Here is a 17,205-nt window from a genome sequence, read left to right on the forward strand (position 1 = left end):
TGTCCAGTTTTCCTAACACCATTTAATGAAGAGACTGTCTTTTCCCCATTGCATATTCTTGGCACCTTTATCATAAATTAATTAACCACTTGTGTGTGGGTTTATTTCTGGGCTTTCTGTTCTGTTGATCTATGTGTGCGTTTTTATGCCAGTATCATAATGTTTTGATTATTATAGCTTTGTAATATAGTTAGATGTCAGGAAGCATAATGCCTTCTTTAGTTTTGTTCTGTTTCAATATTGCTTTGGCTGTTCAGTCTTTTGTGGCTCCATACAAATTTTAGGATTGTTTTTTTTCTATTTCTGTGAAAAATGCCATTTGGATTTTGATAGGAATTGCATTGCACCTGGAAGATCACTTTGAGTAGAATGGACATGTAAATTTTGACAATAGTTTTTCATTCCATAAGCATGGAATATCTCTTCATTTATTTGTATCTTCAGTTTATTCATTAATAGTTTCCAGTGTACAGGTCCTTTACCTCCTTGATTAAATTTATTCTTAGTTATTTTGTTCCTTTTGATGCAAGGTAGATGTCATAGTTTTCTTAATTTCTCTTTCTGAAAGTTTGTTTTTAGGATATTGAAATGTGACTTATTTTTGTATATTGGTCTTGTGTCCTGAAACTTTACTGTATTTATTTATTAATTGTAACAGATTTTTTTGGTAGAGTTTGAGTTTTCTATATATAATATAATGTCATTTGCACATAAAGACAGTTTTATTTCTTCCTTTCCAGTTTGGATGCCTTTTATTTCTTTTTCCTTGTCTTGTTCCTGATCCTAGAGGGAAAGCTATCAGCTTTTCACTACTCAGTATCTTTGGGCAGATTTTCCATATTGAGGGCTTTTGGAGAAATGGTCTCTGGGCTTTCAGTTTGGCTGATGCATTTTTATCATTTTAGAATTCCATCTTCAGAATGTTATACAACGTACAGTAAAACTCGGCCTTGGAGATTACTTGAGATTCTTTAAAATATATTTTAAATAAGATAAATTGGAATAAATTAAGTAAATTAAGTTAAAAATTTCATATGGAAGTATATTCCTTTATTTTATTTAAAAACTCTTTATTACCTGCTTTGTATTATAAGTGTGTTTGTTATAGAAAATTGGGAAAGTGAAAAAGTATAAAGAAAAAACTGCGCAGAGATGATAATCTCTGTTTCTAATTTGCATGAGTCATCTCTACTAGGCTCAGTATCTCTCTTCTTGTCTCTCTTATCTACCTCAATACATGTATTGCATTTATAATATATTCTATATTTATAAGTATATGATGTATATATTACACACACAAACCCTGCCATGGACTGCCAAAATTTGTTTGCTGAAACCCTGATTCCCAGTGTGACTATATTTGGAGGTAAGGCCTTTAGAAGGAAATTAAGGAAAGGATAAATGAGGTGTTAAGGATGAGACCTGAATCCAGCTGGCCTGTGGCCTCACCTCTCTCTCTCCCGTGAGGTGTGCACACAGGAAAGGTTGTGAAAGCACATAGTGAGACGATGGCTCTCTGTAAGCCAAGAGAGGAGGCCCCAGAATAAACTTTTTGGTGACATCTTAATCTTGAACTTCCAAGGTTCCAGAACTGTGAAAAGTCCATTTCTGTTGTTTGCACCATCTAGTCTGTGGTATTTTGTTCTGGCAGCCCAAGCTAATACACACACACACACACACACACACTCTCTCACACTCTCGAATCATTGATATGTCCTTCACACACATTTGAAACAGAAGCTTAAGACATTTTCTATATAATCTAGCGGACGGCTTTAAGTTGACCTGGCAGGTAGTAGCAGATGCTCGTTAAGTGTGAGCTGAACGAGTTGCAGATTCTTCTGCTGGCTGGAGAATGAAGTACAGCACTTGGCCTTTTGAAATCCTGAGTGTACCCAGCAGATCAGAGGCTCATTCCTACTGGGAATACAGAAAATTATGGATGCAAAATACCTGGGAGCTTAAGAAAATACCCTTACCAGGTCCATCTTTAAATGAGATGCTTACTGAAAGGAACTGCAGGGGTAAGTGAAAGTCATTCAGTCATGTCCGACTCTTTGCGACCCCATGGACCATACAGTCCATGGAATTCTCCAGGCAAGAATACCTTTCAGGCCTCCAGGCAAGAAAGCCTGTCCCTTCTCCAGGGGATCTCCCAACCCAGGGATCAAACCCAGGTCTCCTGCCTTGCAGGCAGATTCTTTACCAGCTGAGCCACAAGGGAAGCCCAAGAATACTGGCATGGGTAGCCTGTCCCTTCTCCAGGGGATCTTCCGACCCAGGAATCGAACCAGGGTCTACTGCATTGCAGGCATATTCTTTACCAGCTGAGCCACAAGGGAAGCCCCTGCAGGGGTCAGGCATGGTGTTTTTAAAAACTTCCTGACTGACCTACTGGTCTAATAGTTGAAACAAGCAGGGCATGGGTGTAAAGACACTAGTCATTTTTGACTAAGATACAAGTGATCAGGCCAGATTACTGTGGTCATTGAGAGGAAGGATCCGCTGTGGGCCTGAGGAGACTCTAGGTGTTTCCTGGGGGAGGGGAAGGATGGCTAGGACTCAGGAGAGGAAGGATTTAGAGAGCTGTCCCAGGAACAAAGGCTGGAGGTGGGGATAAGTGGGACATATTTCTGTGGGTAAGAACCATGAGGAAGCCAGCTTTATAAGATCAAAGTTTAAGGCTGATGTTAGATTGGAGCTTTCTGGGTTACAATGCATCACTTAAAGTGATCCTTTCACTCTGCTCTATCATCTTGGGTTAAAGTCCATGCTGTATAAAAATGATTAAAAAAAAACAACAAAAAAACACCCTTGTAGATCCTTCTGGTGAACCCTCCTGAGTATTTTGGGCTTCCGTTTAGGTCAGATACACTGAAGTTCTTGTGATCACAAGATCCTGCTCTATTTAAAAAGTCTAGTTAAATATTAATGCAAGGAAATTTGTTCTTGCATATTTTCACACGTAATTTCTTTAATTGGGATTATGCATTTTACATAATTTAAATCCTGACATCTGGGTAATTTGCTCAGCCAGCGAAGGACCGTTTCATCGGAGAGATCTCAGTAGCATCTCTCTGAACTGCCTGCCAGCAGTTAGCTGTTCAGCGCTTACATCAAGAATGTTGTTTCTTCAGTGGGAGGTGTGATGGAAATTGAACTGTCCCTAGGGCTTCTGTTCACTGAAAGGACAACACTAGTTCTGTTTACTGTGTAGCAGCCGGAATGCCGGGAGAGGTCTGTTTGCTAGAACTGGGGAGCAGGCGAGGAGGTTGTCAGGTTCTTCCCTTCCTGCTTCTGCCCTGGTTAGTCCAGGGCTGTTCGCCATCTGTCCTGTGTGTCTCTTTTGATCGCGGGTACTAGAACATAGATTGTTTAGGGGGCGTGGGGAGCGAGGCTTTTGCATTCCTACTTCAGTTTTTATAATGTATTAGTAATAGGTGCCAATCTGACATCAACTTTCTGATGGTTGGTACAGATGTGAACACTCGTTAAATTATGATGACTATCTTTTGGAATCCAAGCCTCACATGTAAGCAACTTCCCTTATACGCTTCTGACGTCTCTGGCCATTTGAAGCATTCCTTTGAGGTTCAGGAGCTGCTTTTGCCAGGCTTGGAGTGTGCCCATAGGACTGACGCGAGACAGTCAGCCTTGGGATCAGAGCGGTAGTTGGCCCCTCGCCGACCCCCACCTGCTCTCTTGTTTCCTGAGCTTGGCGTATTGTATTTGCTTTCTGGGGGACCCGGCAGACAATAAACTCACATAACTTTGATAGACTGGAGTGCTCTGGAAACTGATAGGATGTGGCCTGGGCAGGGAGCGGAGGGCTGCGGTTCTTCTCGTGGGAGGTGAGCTCTCTGTGAGCAGGGGCCTCGTCCGCCTGACTAGCCGGACCTTCGGGCTTCAGAGAGCAGGCAGCAGGCGGGGTACGAGCGGCTGACAGGAAGGGCAAGCTGACATGTAGGGGGAGAGTTTCTCCGCAGAGGGGCAGCGCGCGCCGAGGCCCTGCTGCGGCGAGGAGGCCTCTGGCGCCGCAGGCCGGGGGTCACGTGGAGGGTGAGGCGGGCAGAGCGAGGCGGTGGGCCGGGGCCTGCGGAGGACAGCGCGGGCGCCATTTTGTGCTAAACGCACGAGAAACCGTCGGAGGGCTCAGGGTGCCACCTCTCGGCATTCTGGGGAGAGGACCGTGGCCGTCGTGTGGAGGACGGAGTGCAGGCTGGCAAGAGACGAAGCAGGAGGACCCCTGGGGCTGTCAGAGACCACGCAGGAGGTGGTGGTGGCAGCGGCCGTGGAGACCGAAGGCCCCAGACGACTCCAGCCGCCGTGTGGGTAGAGCTGGTGGACCTGCTGAGGGGTCGCAGGGGGCTTAGAGGCACAGAGAGGGTCAGGGTGACGTCGAGGTCGCACCACTTGATCCTTTCCTTCTTTCTTCAGCCTGTGGATTGCTAAGTCTTTCTTCTCACCAGAACCATCTCTTTCCTTCATCCTCATTCGGACAGGGGTGGTTTCCAGTCCTCCCTGGCCTCTCTGGGTCTGGGGTACCTGCCAGACGCTTTCAGTGCCGGTGGATTTCCGGTCAGTCCTGGATTCTCACTGGCTGTTCCTTCCCTTCCCTGTGTTTGTAATTAAAATCTTAGGATTCCAAGAGCATCAGTAGAGCTCTCACACGGAGGTTACTCATTACCAGGCAGCCTTGCAGGGACGTGGATGTGCCTCTAGGCAGCAAAGGTGGTTTTTCTTCACCTCATTGTGCTCTCTGGGAACACAGAATAAAAAGTTATTTCTTGGAGGAAAGTGGAGATCTTGACTCCTTTTTATCCCTGCCGGGTCAGGTTACATGAACAAAGGGTGGAGGAAGGTGGTGATGGTGTTGCAGGCAGTTGACAGGTACAAGCTTCATCCACTCTAGCTATCTTGGCAGCTGTTTCCTTCCTCGGTTACATGGACAGGATTCTTTCTTTGCGCACAAGGATATACAAGAAATTGAAGCTTCTGGGTGAATGCCAGTGTGTACACTTTCAGGATTTCAGAACTAATTGGTTTGTGTTGACTATGACTGTTTACCATTTGTATATTGTAAAAGAAACATGCAAATTACTTAACATTTGCTAGTCAAATTGGTGAGCTATTTTTTTAATAAGTCAGCAATATCTACTTGATGAGCTGTCTGGAAAGTATTACTGGGAAGTGTCAGGACTTTTTTCCCCTAGCAATAAAAGTCTTTTCTGGATATTTATCAGATTTTTGCAACTCTTGCAAACTCTCCAGTTTCCTTATTTCTCATTAAGAGAAGTATGTAAAACAGTTGAGAAGAGTCTTAAGGTTAGTCAGTTAACAGAGTCTATGAGGCTATTCCTTCCTTCCTAATTTCACCTCCCTTTTCTCTCTATTCCTAGTCATCCTGCACGTCCTTGCCAGGTTTGTCTTCTGTGTGTCAGCCAGTCCCTGTTTCAGAGTTCTCAGTGGCTTCCTGGTTTTTGTGGAGTGGTCTCACAGCAGAGAGTGCACTTAACTTCTGCAAACCTGACTGCAACCCCTCCTGACCACGCTGACCTGCTTGTGTGTGATGTGTGGCCAGGAGTGGACACAGACACCAGTCACACAAACCTACATGGTTTCAGGCACAGCTGGTTACATTCAACAACTACTTCAGTTGCTTTTTCTTCTGTTAAATTCAAATGAAATCACAAACAGGTTTTTTGTTTGTTTTTTTTTCAGTCTTCCCGTCTGCCTTACTCCCTCCCTCCTCCTCACATGCAAGCCGGCCAGGTTCTTTAAGCCCCCTTCATGGCGCCCCCTTCTCTTCTGCTGCTCTAGTCAGATTTGCAGAAGTTAAGTGCACAGTCTGCTGTGAGGCAGTTCCACACAAGTCTCCTAGTTAGCGAAATGCATGATTCTTCATAAACTGAATTTCTACCAGAAAAAGGCCTGACTTTTAATTCTTGGCTAGCAACAACAACAAAAAACATGTAAAAGCACCACCTACTTACAGTGCCAAGTAATCAGCAGTGAACTGAGGGACTGCTGGTGCCTGGTGAGCCCTGCTCCCCCACCTACTCGGTGTGTGGAAACAGTTTCTGTCCCTCTGGAATTCTGAGTTCAGGTGGAGCAGACACATTGCCAGAGTTTTCCCAGTATTTCCCAGGCAAGACCTAGCTCTCAGGAAGGCTTCTCGAGAAGGAGAAACAGGCTTTCTTATTGACAAGTTTTTGTCTTGATTTTCACCTACTTTTTCGGGAAGGCTGTTGTGTTTTGGCAGACACCGGGCTAGATATTAAGGATGTGGTTGTGATGAAAACAGGGAGAATTCCTGCTGAGTCTAACGAAGGGGTGTGGAGTCACATGGGACATGCCAGTGAGCCAGGCCCTGTGGCTTCTCCCTGTAACCCCAGCAGCCCTGCCTGCTCCTCACCTGAACCCCTGGTCACGCCAGAGGAGGCACTGCTGGGGGCAGGGCTTTTTTTTTGTTTATTTAAAGATTTTTTAAAAATTTTATTTTGGATATGGGCCGTTTTAAAAGTCTTTATGAATTTGTTACAATATTGCTTCTGTTTTCTGTTTTGGTTTTCTGGACGCAAGGCATGTGGGATCTTTGTTCCCTGACCAGGGATCAAACCCAGGCCCCCTGCCTTGGAAGTGTGGCTCCTTAACCACTGGACTGCCAGGGAAGTCCCTGAACACGGGTGTTAGAGTCAGGGTTGAAGAAAATCATTTTGAACATATTTTTGGAAATGTGATGAACGTCATGTTTAAGTGGACTCTATCTTCTTATACTTTTTGTCAGGCTATAGTTTCCTTTTTCTTCAAACACTGGTTGCCAGAAGCTTTCTTTCAATACAGAATACGTGCAGCCACACGTCTTTGACCACATTCTCTCTTTGGGACCCCGTGTGCCTGGCGTTGGGAAAGGGATTGCCAGCTCTGCTCTGTTAAATATTCCATCTTATCAAAGAGGTGTTTCATCAATTATGTATAACAGTAGATGCCACTCAATAAATATTTTATATGTGATAGATATTTTTGTCTGAAATTACTTTTTCACTTGAGCAATGATTTAAACCCTCGTTTTTAGTTTTATGAGGTGACACTTTTATAATATCATATAGTGACTGCAGCTTGAATGTCATAGAGCTTTAGGGCAGCATTAATCATAAATTCATCTGCCCCCACCCCCGATCCTCAGAAACTTTATGTTAATTCAGGTTTTACCCCTTCTGTGTGTGGAAGAAAATGTGTGTGTGTGTGAGAGAGAGAGTGTGCGTGTGTGTGTGTGTGTGTGTGTGTGCACGCTTGCTGGGGATGAGACAAGTAATGCTTTTGACCTAATGGCTCTGAAGTTATAAATTTAAAATGATTTTTAAAGTCTATGTATGAGACTTTAAGGAAGGAAAAAAAAGTGTTTTTCAGTGGGTTAAACAAAAAAGAACGTTAAATTAAGCCAAGGTGTATTCCAAGCAGTCTCTATAGTTAGAGTGAGTGGAAGCTGTTGAGAGTTTAGAATACACCCCCCCCAGCCCACCCCGCTCTCCTTTTTGGGTTATTGTGTACTTTGATGGGGAAGGGTAATACTCTCACTCTGGACCTTTGAGAACAGCCTCTCCTCTCCTTTTCACATGGACCTGGCGGCCGGGCACAGTCCATGGCTGGGAGCCACCTGCGCTGTGTGCAGCGTCGTCACAGTTCACAGCTACCAGGCCTTCCAGGGAGGACTTTGTTTTATGAAATGAGGCTGTATGATTAAATTCTATGCTGTAATATATATCTTTAAAAAAAAAATCACAGACTTTCCACTTTATGGGCAAGAGGAAAAGCGTGAATTCTGCCGGAGAAGCAGGAGTTGGGGTCGGTATGTTGAGGGTTCATTTCAGCCAGGATTTGCAAGGGCCTTGGTGTGGCGAATTTGGGAAGATGAAGCCCCCAGCCTCTCAGCCTGATATTCTGGGCCTGGTGAGGGAGCTGGCTGATAAGAGGAGTAATTGAAGAACAATGATACGCTTCATTTCCTTTTCTTGAATCTAAGTTATGCATTGGTCATTTCCTCTGCGTATCTGTTTAATGGTTGTTAAATTAAATTGCTTTCTCTCAAGTGGTGATTTTTATGTGTTTTTTTTTTTTTTTTTTTTTTTAAAAAACCATCTTTTATTTCCACTTTGCTCCGTCACCCTCTGGCCTGACTCCAGCTCCGCATGCCTGTGGTGGAGGCTCTGATGTAATATTTAAACAACACAGGATGCGTTTATTCCATCCAGGGATGTGAGGAGTGCCGGCTCTGTTTCTGGCTGTGCTGGGCTTTGGAGTCCAGAACTGGAGTGTGCTCAGCATGTCTGGCCTCACAAGGGGGTGAGGAAGGTGTTCACTCAGAGCACCCCTGCCCCAGAGCCCCCAACAGCAGCACGGGACTGCCTCCTCCACGGCTCCCGTCGGCCTGTGGTCACTGAGCCCGATGTCGTGCTCTGGGATGGGCGCAGTCTCATCAGCCCAGCCCAGCCTGCAGGCTGGTATTTCCACCTTCACTCTGCTGGAGTTTGTCTGCTTTCCACCTGTGCCCATAAGCCTGGGTTTCCAGTCTGCTATCTCAGGGCAGATGGGCCTCCCAGTCTTATCCCCAAGACCTTCCTGCCTGCATTTCTCTGAACTCTGAGTGTCTGCCCACTCACTCACTCACTCATTTGACAGATCCTCATTGAGCAGCATCTCTGTATCAGACGTGAAATTAGGCGTTGGGTTATATTCTAGTCGGGAGACAAGGGATAAGCTCTTCTGTAACGTGCAGAGAGGTAACTGCTAAGAGAGAAACAACTCAGGGTAAGAGACATTGGTGACTGTGGTCTTGTATGGGGTGGTGGGGAAGGAGGCTTTGGGGCAGAGCCCTGTGGAAGTGAGGGCCACGTTTTGTGTGCATTGAAGGCAGGCCTTCTCTCCTGAGGCAGATTTCATTCCCCAGGGAACATTTCTCGGTGTCTGGGGACATCTCAGCCTTGGGGGAGGGATGTGTCTCACTGGCATATGGAGGGCAGAGGCCAGGGGCACTCCTAAGGATCCTGCAGTGAACAGAGCGGCCCTGCATGCGGAGAACCATCTGGTTCAAAATGTCAGGCTGCCAGGGTCGGGAAACCTAGTTGGGGAAGGGAAAGAGTAAACAAGAACAGAGGAAACAGTGGCCACAAAAGCAGAAGGAACCCCCTTAGGAACCCCTGAGGTGGGAGCAGGTTTGGAGAGCAGCAAGAAGCCAGGGTTCGCGGAGAGGAGGGTGCTGGGGGCGAGTGGCAGGAGGTCAGGGAGCAGTGAGGGCACACAGAGCTCTGTAGAACCTTGCAAAGGTTTTGGCTGTGACAGAGCAAAGGAGGCCATGCAATTGACCCTTGCAGAGGAGGGGCCAGCCCTGACATCCCTCTGGCTGCAGAGGAGAGCGTGGCCCCTGGCTTGGGCACGGGCTGGAGCAGCCAGGATTACTGTGGCCGTCTTGCTGGAGGTGCTGGTGCTTGGGGCCAGGGAGCAGTGTGGTGCTGTGGTTTGTTGTTAGATTGGGCGCATATTTTGAAGCTAGAGTCAGTAATGGGTGTTGAAGGGTTTAGAGAAAGACGTGCAAAGGACAGCTTTTTTTTTTTTTTAAAACTTTTTGTTTTGTATTGGGGTATAGCTGATTAACAATGTTGTGTTAGTTTCACGTGAACAACAGAGGGACTCAGCCATACACACACACGTATCCCTCAAACTCCCCTCCCATCCAGGCTGCCACAAAGCACTGAGCAGAGTCCCATGTGCTATGCAGTAGGTCCTTATTGGTTATCCGTTTCAAATATAGCAGTGTGTAGTGTACGTGCAGTTACTCCCTAACTGTCCCTTCTCCCTATCCTTCTCCCTGGCAACCATAAGCTTGTTCTCTAAGTCTGTGAATCTTTGTTTTATAAATAAGTTCATTCGTATCTTCTCTTTTTAGATTCTGCATATAGGGGATGTCATATGATATTGCTCCTTCTCTGTCTGGCTCAGTTTACTTAATATAATATTTTCTAGATCCGTCCATTGGAGAAGGAAATGGCAACCCACTCCATTGCCTGGAGAATCCCAGGGACAGGGGAGCCTGGTGGGCTGCTGTCTATGGGGTCGCACAGGGTCAGACACGACTGAAGTGACTTAGCAGCAGCAGCAGCAGATCCATCCATGTTGCTGCAAATGGCACGATTTCATTCTTCTTAATGACTGATGAATAGTCCATGATATATGTATCACATCTCCGTAATCCATTCCTCTGTCAATGGACATTCAGTTGCTTCCATGTCTTGGCTGTTGTAAACAGTAGGACAGCCTAGTTTTTGGTCCAAGCAACTGTAAGGAAGATTGGCATTTACCGAGAAGGGCTGGTGTGCAGGTGTGGCAGGCAGTGGGAATCAAGGATTGAGCTTTCGAGGTGTTAAGTTTGAGCTGCCTGCTTGGCGTTGCCAAAGGTATATCAAGGCAGGGGGGTTTGTACACAAGGGTGGAGTTTTAAGGGAGAGGTCTGCCTTCCTTCCCCTTAATTTGAGATTTGAGCATCGTTAGCATGCAGTTGAGCTCTCTGTGTCTGTAGATTCTGCATCCATGGATTCAACCTACCACTGATGGAAAATGTTTTGGGGAAAAAAACTTCAGATAGTTCCCCAAGATAAAACTTGAACTTGCCTTGCTCCAGCAAATATTTGCATAGCATTTTCACTATGTTTGCAATGACTTGTGTAGCATTTACATTGTATTAGGTAGTATAAGTAATCTAAAGATGACTTAAAAGTATAAGGGAGGATGTGTGTGGAATATATGCAAATCATGTGTTTTTATGTAAGGGACATGAGCATCCTTGGATCTTGGTATCCAAGGAGGTCCTGGAACCAGTCCCCTCTAGGATATACAGGGATGACTGTGTAGATTGCTAGTAAATTCAGGAGACTCTCGAGTCCCTGGGATCAAAGACTCCATGAAACTGGAGAGGGCCAGAGGGAGGAAGTGGAGGACCACAAGTAGGGAAGTCTGTGGAGGTGGTTTCCTCTGAAGGGGCACAGAGAAGTTGGTGGTAGCTGGAGGGCAATGCAGGCCCAAGGGAGATGGTGGTGGTGCTTGGTGGGAGCTCTGCAGGTGGGGATGGTCAGTGGGTAGAAGGTGGTGCAGACACCAAGGGTTAGTTGCCTCTGGTCCATGGGAGATAATGCACAGGAAGGGGTTGCTGTCATAGACACGCAGAGATGGACCCTAGTCACCGGCAAGAAGAACCAACGAATCAGGAGACATCTAGAAATTAAGTGAAGTAAAGGTTCTGAAGAGGGGGAAAGATTACCTTGTAGTCAACTGGTCCCAGACCCCTTCCTCAGGAAGGCAAGATTTAAGCTTAGCTTCGTGTGAGTGTGTGTATGTGCATTTATAACATATGTATATGAATCTTTATCTGGCAATAAATGTAATTCATTTTATATTGAGCTTTTTATTTGTTCCAAGCTCGCTTTGCCCACCATATGCCAGGATTTCAGCACGAAGTTTATGATCCTTTTTTCTTGCAGTTTTTTTCGTGAGCAATAAAAGCATCGCTCATTTTTAACACTTCTGTGCTCATGCTTGTGCTCAGTCATTCTGACTCTTTGTGACCCTGTGGACTGTAGCCTGCCGGGCTCCTCTGTCCATGGGATTTCCTAGGCAAGAATACCAGAGTGGGAAAAAAAAAAAGAATACTGGAATGGGTTGCCTTTGCTTTCTCTAGGGGATCATCCCCACCCAGGGGTCGAACCCCTGTCTCCTTCGGCTCTTACACTGCAGGTGGATTTTTTTCCACTGACCCAGTGGAGAAACCTGTGTTAAGTCTAACAAGCACCTAACAGGAAGTTCTCTTTTCCCAAAGTAACCTCTTCCTTTTCTTTCCCTCCTAATTCCAGGAGCAGACTCTGGCCCTAAGGAAGGAAGGGATTGGGGTTGTTTTGGACTCCGAGCTGCCCCATCTGATCGGCATCTATGACGACCTTCTGAGCACTGGCATGATCCTGTATCACTTGAAGGTAGGAACTGCTTACCTGGAACGTCCTCAGTTTGGTTTCAGCTTTCCCTCAGACACTGGCAAGGTTTAGTGTAATACTCTGTGTCCATGAACACGCTGTGACGGGAAAGAATGTGCAACAAATCCTCGAGCTCTTTGGGGATTTTCAGCAGTTCACTGGGATTCTCTGGCATTAGAAATTCCTGTTTTATATCATCCTAAAGCTAAATGAAGATCCATTCCCTTTGCCTTCTAATTTGTAGAACCAGTAAGAGGGAGGTAAGGAACAAAAAGACAGACTTAGGAAGAAAAGCTACCAGCACCTAAACTGTGATTGCTTGTATGTACAGTTTTCCAGTCCCTCAGGTTAATTATGAAGTTGTGTCTGAAAGTCACTCAGTCATGTCCGACTCTTTGTGAGCCCTTGGACTGTAGCCCGCCAGGCTCCTCTGTCCATGGGATTTTTCAGGCAAGAATACTGGAGTGGGTTGCCATTTCCTTCTCCAGTGGATCTTCCTGACCCAGGGGTCAAACCAGGGCCCCCTCTGTTGCAGGCAGATTCTTGAACCACCAGGTCCCACCTACGTGATTGGGCCTGCTCCCAAACAGAGTAGCCGTTTCACGAGATAAGAATTTCCTTATCCGCATCAGCGGTGGGCTCTGTAACCTTGACTTCAGTATCTTTTCTGTGATCCATGACTTACAATGGGAAGAGTATCATACTGTGTTTTGCGGGCTCCCCTAAACCGTATGTTTAGACACAAAGAAACCCCTGGCTGCTGGAGGAGAGACTTGTTGGAAACGATTGGGAACAGCCATGGGATTGCAGTCACGGGCAGGTTACTGGTGCTGAAACAGGAGGCCAGCCTTGCTGAGCCCTGAGCCTCAGGAGTCCTGTGTCCTTTTCCAGATACCACGCACTGTGGCTACAGAGCCTCAGGGGACTCTGCCTGGGCCAGAGCTTGCCTACCTGTCAGCAGGTTTCTGGGGCTTCCATGAAAAATGGAGAAGAGACTGTTCTTCATGTCCTTACTAATAAATTTTGCTTGGCTTTTCTCCCTAGGAAGGTCAGACACATGTCGGCAGAGAAGATGCTTCGACAGAACAAGATATCGGTGAGAATCTTTATCAGCTTCCTCTCCCCAGTGGTTTTTAAGAAATCATTTAATGAACTTGCTTTTGAATGACTGACTTTGAAATAATTATAAAAAAGAAAACATTTGAAATGCAGCATTGATTAGAATGTATATTTCCATAATTTTGAACTCAGCTCAAATGACCAACACCGAACACTTAGTGAATAGAATGGAGCTGCGAATCCTCTCCCCATGCCCCACAGGCTTTCTGTCCTCAGCCACGTATTTCAAGTGGGCTTTCTTTAAACCACTTGGCTCTTGTCGCGGTGGAGATATCCTAATAGGTACAGATAAAAGATAGAAGATCCTTTAACAGGAAATCCTTCGCACACAGGCGAGGACAGAAAGTAGGGTACACACATGCCCAGCGTTCACACACACAGAGCAGCACTTCCTGGCTTTTCCCACAGTCTCTGTGAGGTACCCGGCTAACCGGTGCTTTAACCACTGAGCCTGGTGAGGTCTTGCCAGGCTTTATAGAGTAAATTAGAGCGTGCATGTGGTGATAGTGGACTGTGTGTCTGTGTGGTGGAGGGGGCAAGGTGGGGATTGGCAGGGGAAGAATTGTATCTTTTCAGCTGGCTTTTCAAAACGCTGCCAGTGAACTTGCTTTCTTGCCCAGTGTAAGCTGTTAATCAAGTCTACACGTATTTACTGCTCATCATGAGCTTGGGAGAGCTGGAAACCAATTCCTGGAAGTCTCTGGGTGAAACTAGGCATCAGGCCTCTTCTTTTCACCGTTAAGTTATGTGTGGACCTTAGGGTTTGTTGTACGTGATGCTGAGTGCCCAGCACACGTGTTTTCTGTGAACAGAAAAGTTCTGTTCACAGTGCAGGTCTGTGGAGCATAGTGGAAGCTGTTTGGTTTGTGCTTCTGAGCAGCTGGCCAGGACCTGCGCCTGAAATTGTGTAGGTTTGTGTGACCAGGGTTCGTGTCTGTGCCTGGCCACGTGTCAACCAGGAGGGTGGTCGGGTGCGAGTAGGTAGCCCTTGGCAGCCACACGCTCTGAGAGGTCTGTGGAGGTCAAGTTCACCTCAGGATTTCTGGAGACTTCTTGGGCCTCCCAAGATTCATGCCCTCCCACATTCACCTTTCACCTTTGGTCTGTGCTCCTGGAATGCAGTGTTGGTAAGAGTGGAGGTCACAGTAAGCCCTTGAACCATGGGGCCATCTGTCCCTCCCATTTTACTGGGACCTTCAGGTAACTGGAGGAGGAAGTTCATTCAGACTCAAGCAAAGCGTGTCAGTGGTAATCAGCTAAGTCACGTTACTCAGCTGTTTTTTCCCTGAAGGTGAAATCCTTTGTTTCAGGCGAGATCCAGACCCACTGAGTGACATGCAAGAGCTGGTTCTGTCAGTTGTGAACCAGCTGTGAACTCCTGAAGTTCAGTTTTCTCACTAAAATAAGTGTTCCCCTCACAGTTCAAACTGAGACAATAAAGGAAAGTTGGGAATCATTGCACCAGGTACCAATGCACATATTTTCTTCCTTTGTTTTCCCATCTCAGTTCTTCACGGCCTCGACTTGGAGAGTGAGCACTGCATCTTTGAGAATGTTGGGGGGACGGTGACGCTGATCCCCCTGAGTGGGTCCCAGTGCTCTGTGAACGGTGTTCAGATCACGGAGGCCACACACCTCAATCAAGGTATTGGCTTTTGGTTCTCAGTTCTTAGTACATGTCTTTTCTTAAAAACAAGTTGGTTAGGTAATGGGGAACGTGTGCATCCTAGGACTAATTACTGTTCAGGTATAAAAAGGATGGAGACTGTTGGCTTCATCAGCCTCTTCTCTGTTTTGCTGGAGTATTTCTTTATAAGATGCCCGTCGTCTTGTTGAGTTAAACGTCTGTGCTGTGGCTTAAAAGTTACTGCTGCGATGAAACTAATGACTTTAAAGGAATTTATTAAGTTAAAAAAAGTGCCCTTCAAATGCAAGTCCTTAACATGATGGCTTCTTTTAATAATTTTATTACCTTATTTATATTCTTTTTATGACCAATTGTAACTGTAACATACAGGATCTTGTATAAAATCTTTTTTTAAAATTTTGAAGTAATTTCTGTATTACAGAAAGTTTGCAAGGACTTTTTCAGGACATTTGAGAGTTAATTGCTCAGGGTCCCTGGGTACTTCAGTGTGTTTCCTTCAAGCAGTGGTGGTCTTGTACATAATTCCAAGGCAGCCGTCCACACCGAGGCAGGAACAGGCGCGTCCCCCCGCCTGACTTCAGACACCCTCTGAGCTTGCCTGTTTGTCCCAGCAGCGTCCGTCACTCTGTTTGTCCCAGCAGCGTCCGTCACTCTGTTTGTCCCAACAGTGTCCGTTACTCAGTTGTCCCAACAGTGTCCGTTACTCTATTGTCCCAGCAGCGCCCGTTACTCTTGCCACGTCTCTCTAATCTCCTTCAGTCTGGACATGTTCCTTGGTCTTTCCTTGACTTTCATGACTGTGGCAGTTTGGAAAACTGCAGGTCAGATACGCTGTGGGCTGTCCTGCATAAATGTAGAATTTGTCTGATGGTTCCTTGTGATTTGACGACTACCATTTTTTGACAGGAACGTCAGAGAAATGATGCTGCACTTTTCTCACGTCTTGTTACCTGATTTCTATTTGTCGCGTCACTGAGGGTATTCATGTTGATCGTTTAATTAAGGAGCAGGATGCTAGGCTTCTTCACTGTAAAGTTAATCTTCCCCCCTTTCTAGTCAATAAGGATATCGGGAGGACACTTCAGAATCGTAAATATTCTGTTCTGTGTCCTACTTGCGCCCTCTGGTTTTGACATCAGTTGGGTTTTTTGAGGAGGGAGGGGTCTGGTTTAGTTGTTATTCCGATGGCTGCCATGTGGTGGTTTCTTCTTTGTACACTTATCACTTGGCTTTTTACTGTGAGAAAGAGCTTTCTTTTATTGCTATTTATTTATTTGTTCATGTATTTAAATCAGTCAATGCCGGGGTCCAGCCCCAGCTGATCCAGGGTATTCGAAGGAGAGACGGCATAGGCGAGGGTCAGGAAACAACTGCTTAATTACACTTTAATTAAGGATACAAAGAGTAATAGAATAAGGATAGCTCAGTGAGGAAATTCAGTGGAGAAAAGCGGCTGAAATAAGGATAGCTCAGTAGGAAAATTCAGTGGAGAAAAGAGGCTGAGTAGCTTGGTTTACGCGGGAGACCAATAAAACTTCAAGACAAGAAGTTTGCACCACTTACGTAGGCCGCAGGCGTCCTTCCGTTCTCCCGAAGGAGAGGAGACACTGAGGTCTCCCCGGTCAGATCTTAGAAGCCCAGGCATAATTAGCAAGCATGGTGGGTTCCGCGCTCCAGATGGAGACTCAGCTGGAATTTGGGAGAGAGAGTGACATGGGGAGACCAAGTTTTGGTGAACAAGGCCCGCACTTTATTTTCCAAAGTAGTTTTTATACCTTAAGGTATGCATAGAGGATAATGGGGGAAGGGGTGGAGTCATGCAAGGACAGCAGTTCCTGGTTCTAATCTAAGCCAGGCTTTCAAACTTATCATATGCAAAAGTTCAGGTGATTGACATCATCTTCTGGCCCGGAGGCCTGTTAACATTTTAAGAAACTTATTTTTCTCTAAAGGTGATTATTCCAAAGTCAGGCACCAGCCTCCAAAAAACATTGGACAAAGCTGCATTTTACATTTCTATACACCCATTATATCAATCAATACACTGCCAAGGACACAGTAGGTAAGGAGTATGGAGACTTAGCAGCAAACATTGGCCCAACAAGTGAAAAACCCTTCACCAATACAATTTCTAATCAATCTTTTAACTACTCAAAGGAATCTGTGTTTAGGCAGTTTAGAACATCTCCTGCCTCTCACAGTTGGGAGGCTCTGAACAATCACATGTGGCCGGAAAAACCCATTCAGGCAGGCTAGAGGATTTCCAAAGGAGTTTGTAGGTTGAAACACTGTCACATCCAAGAATTATTAACTGGAGCTGTAAGCTAACTCTTTTTTCAGAGAGAGGTAGTGGGAGACAGCCCCCCGTAAAGTCAGAGGTGTAGGTGAAAGCACAAAGCAGAAAGTAGGCAGACTCTGGTT

General features: G+C 45.8%; 1 protein-coding gene across 14 annotated transcripts in view; it reads left to right on the forward strand.

The window, feature by feature from the left end:
- The window catches only part of KIF16B (kinesin family member 16B), a 298,517-nt gene that overhangs the window by 133,769 nt on the left and 147,543 nt on the right, over nucleotides 1-17,205 (forward strand). For all 14 annotated transcript variants that reach the window (XM_044928275.2, XM_044928274.2, XM_044928273.2 and 11 more), the window contains exons 13-15: nucleotides 11,901-12,020; nucleotides 13,062-13,113; nucleotides 14,644-14,781. In XM_044928275.2, coding sequence (XP_044784210.2) covers nucleotides 11,901-12,020; nucleotides 13,062-13,113; nucleotides 14,644-14,781 — 310 coding nt within the window. The remainder of the gene's footprint in view (nucleotides 1-11,900; nucleotides 12,021-13,061; nucleotides 13,114-14,643; nucleotides 14,782-17,205) is intronic.

This window comes from Bubalus bubalis, chromosome 14 (genome assembly GCF_019923935.1).
Source record: "Bubalus bubalis isolate 160015118507 breed Murrah chromosome 14, NDDB_SH_1, whole genome shotgun sequence".
In the NCBI taxonomy this organism is placed as follows: Eukaryota; Metazoa; Chordata; class Mammalia; order Artiodactyla; family Bovidae; genus Bubalus; species Bubalus bubalis.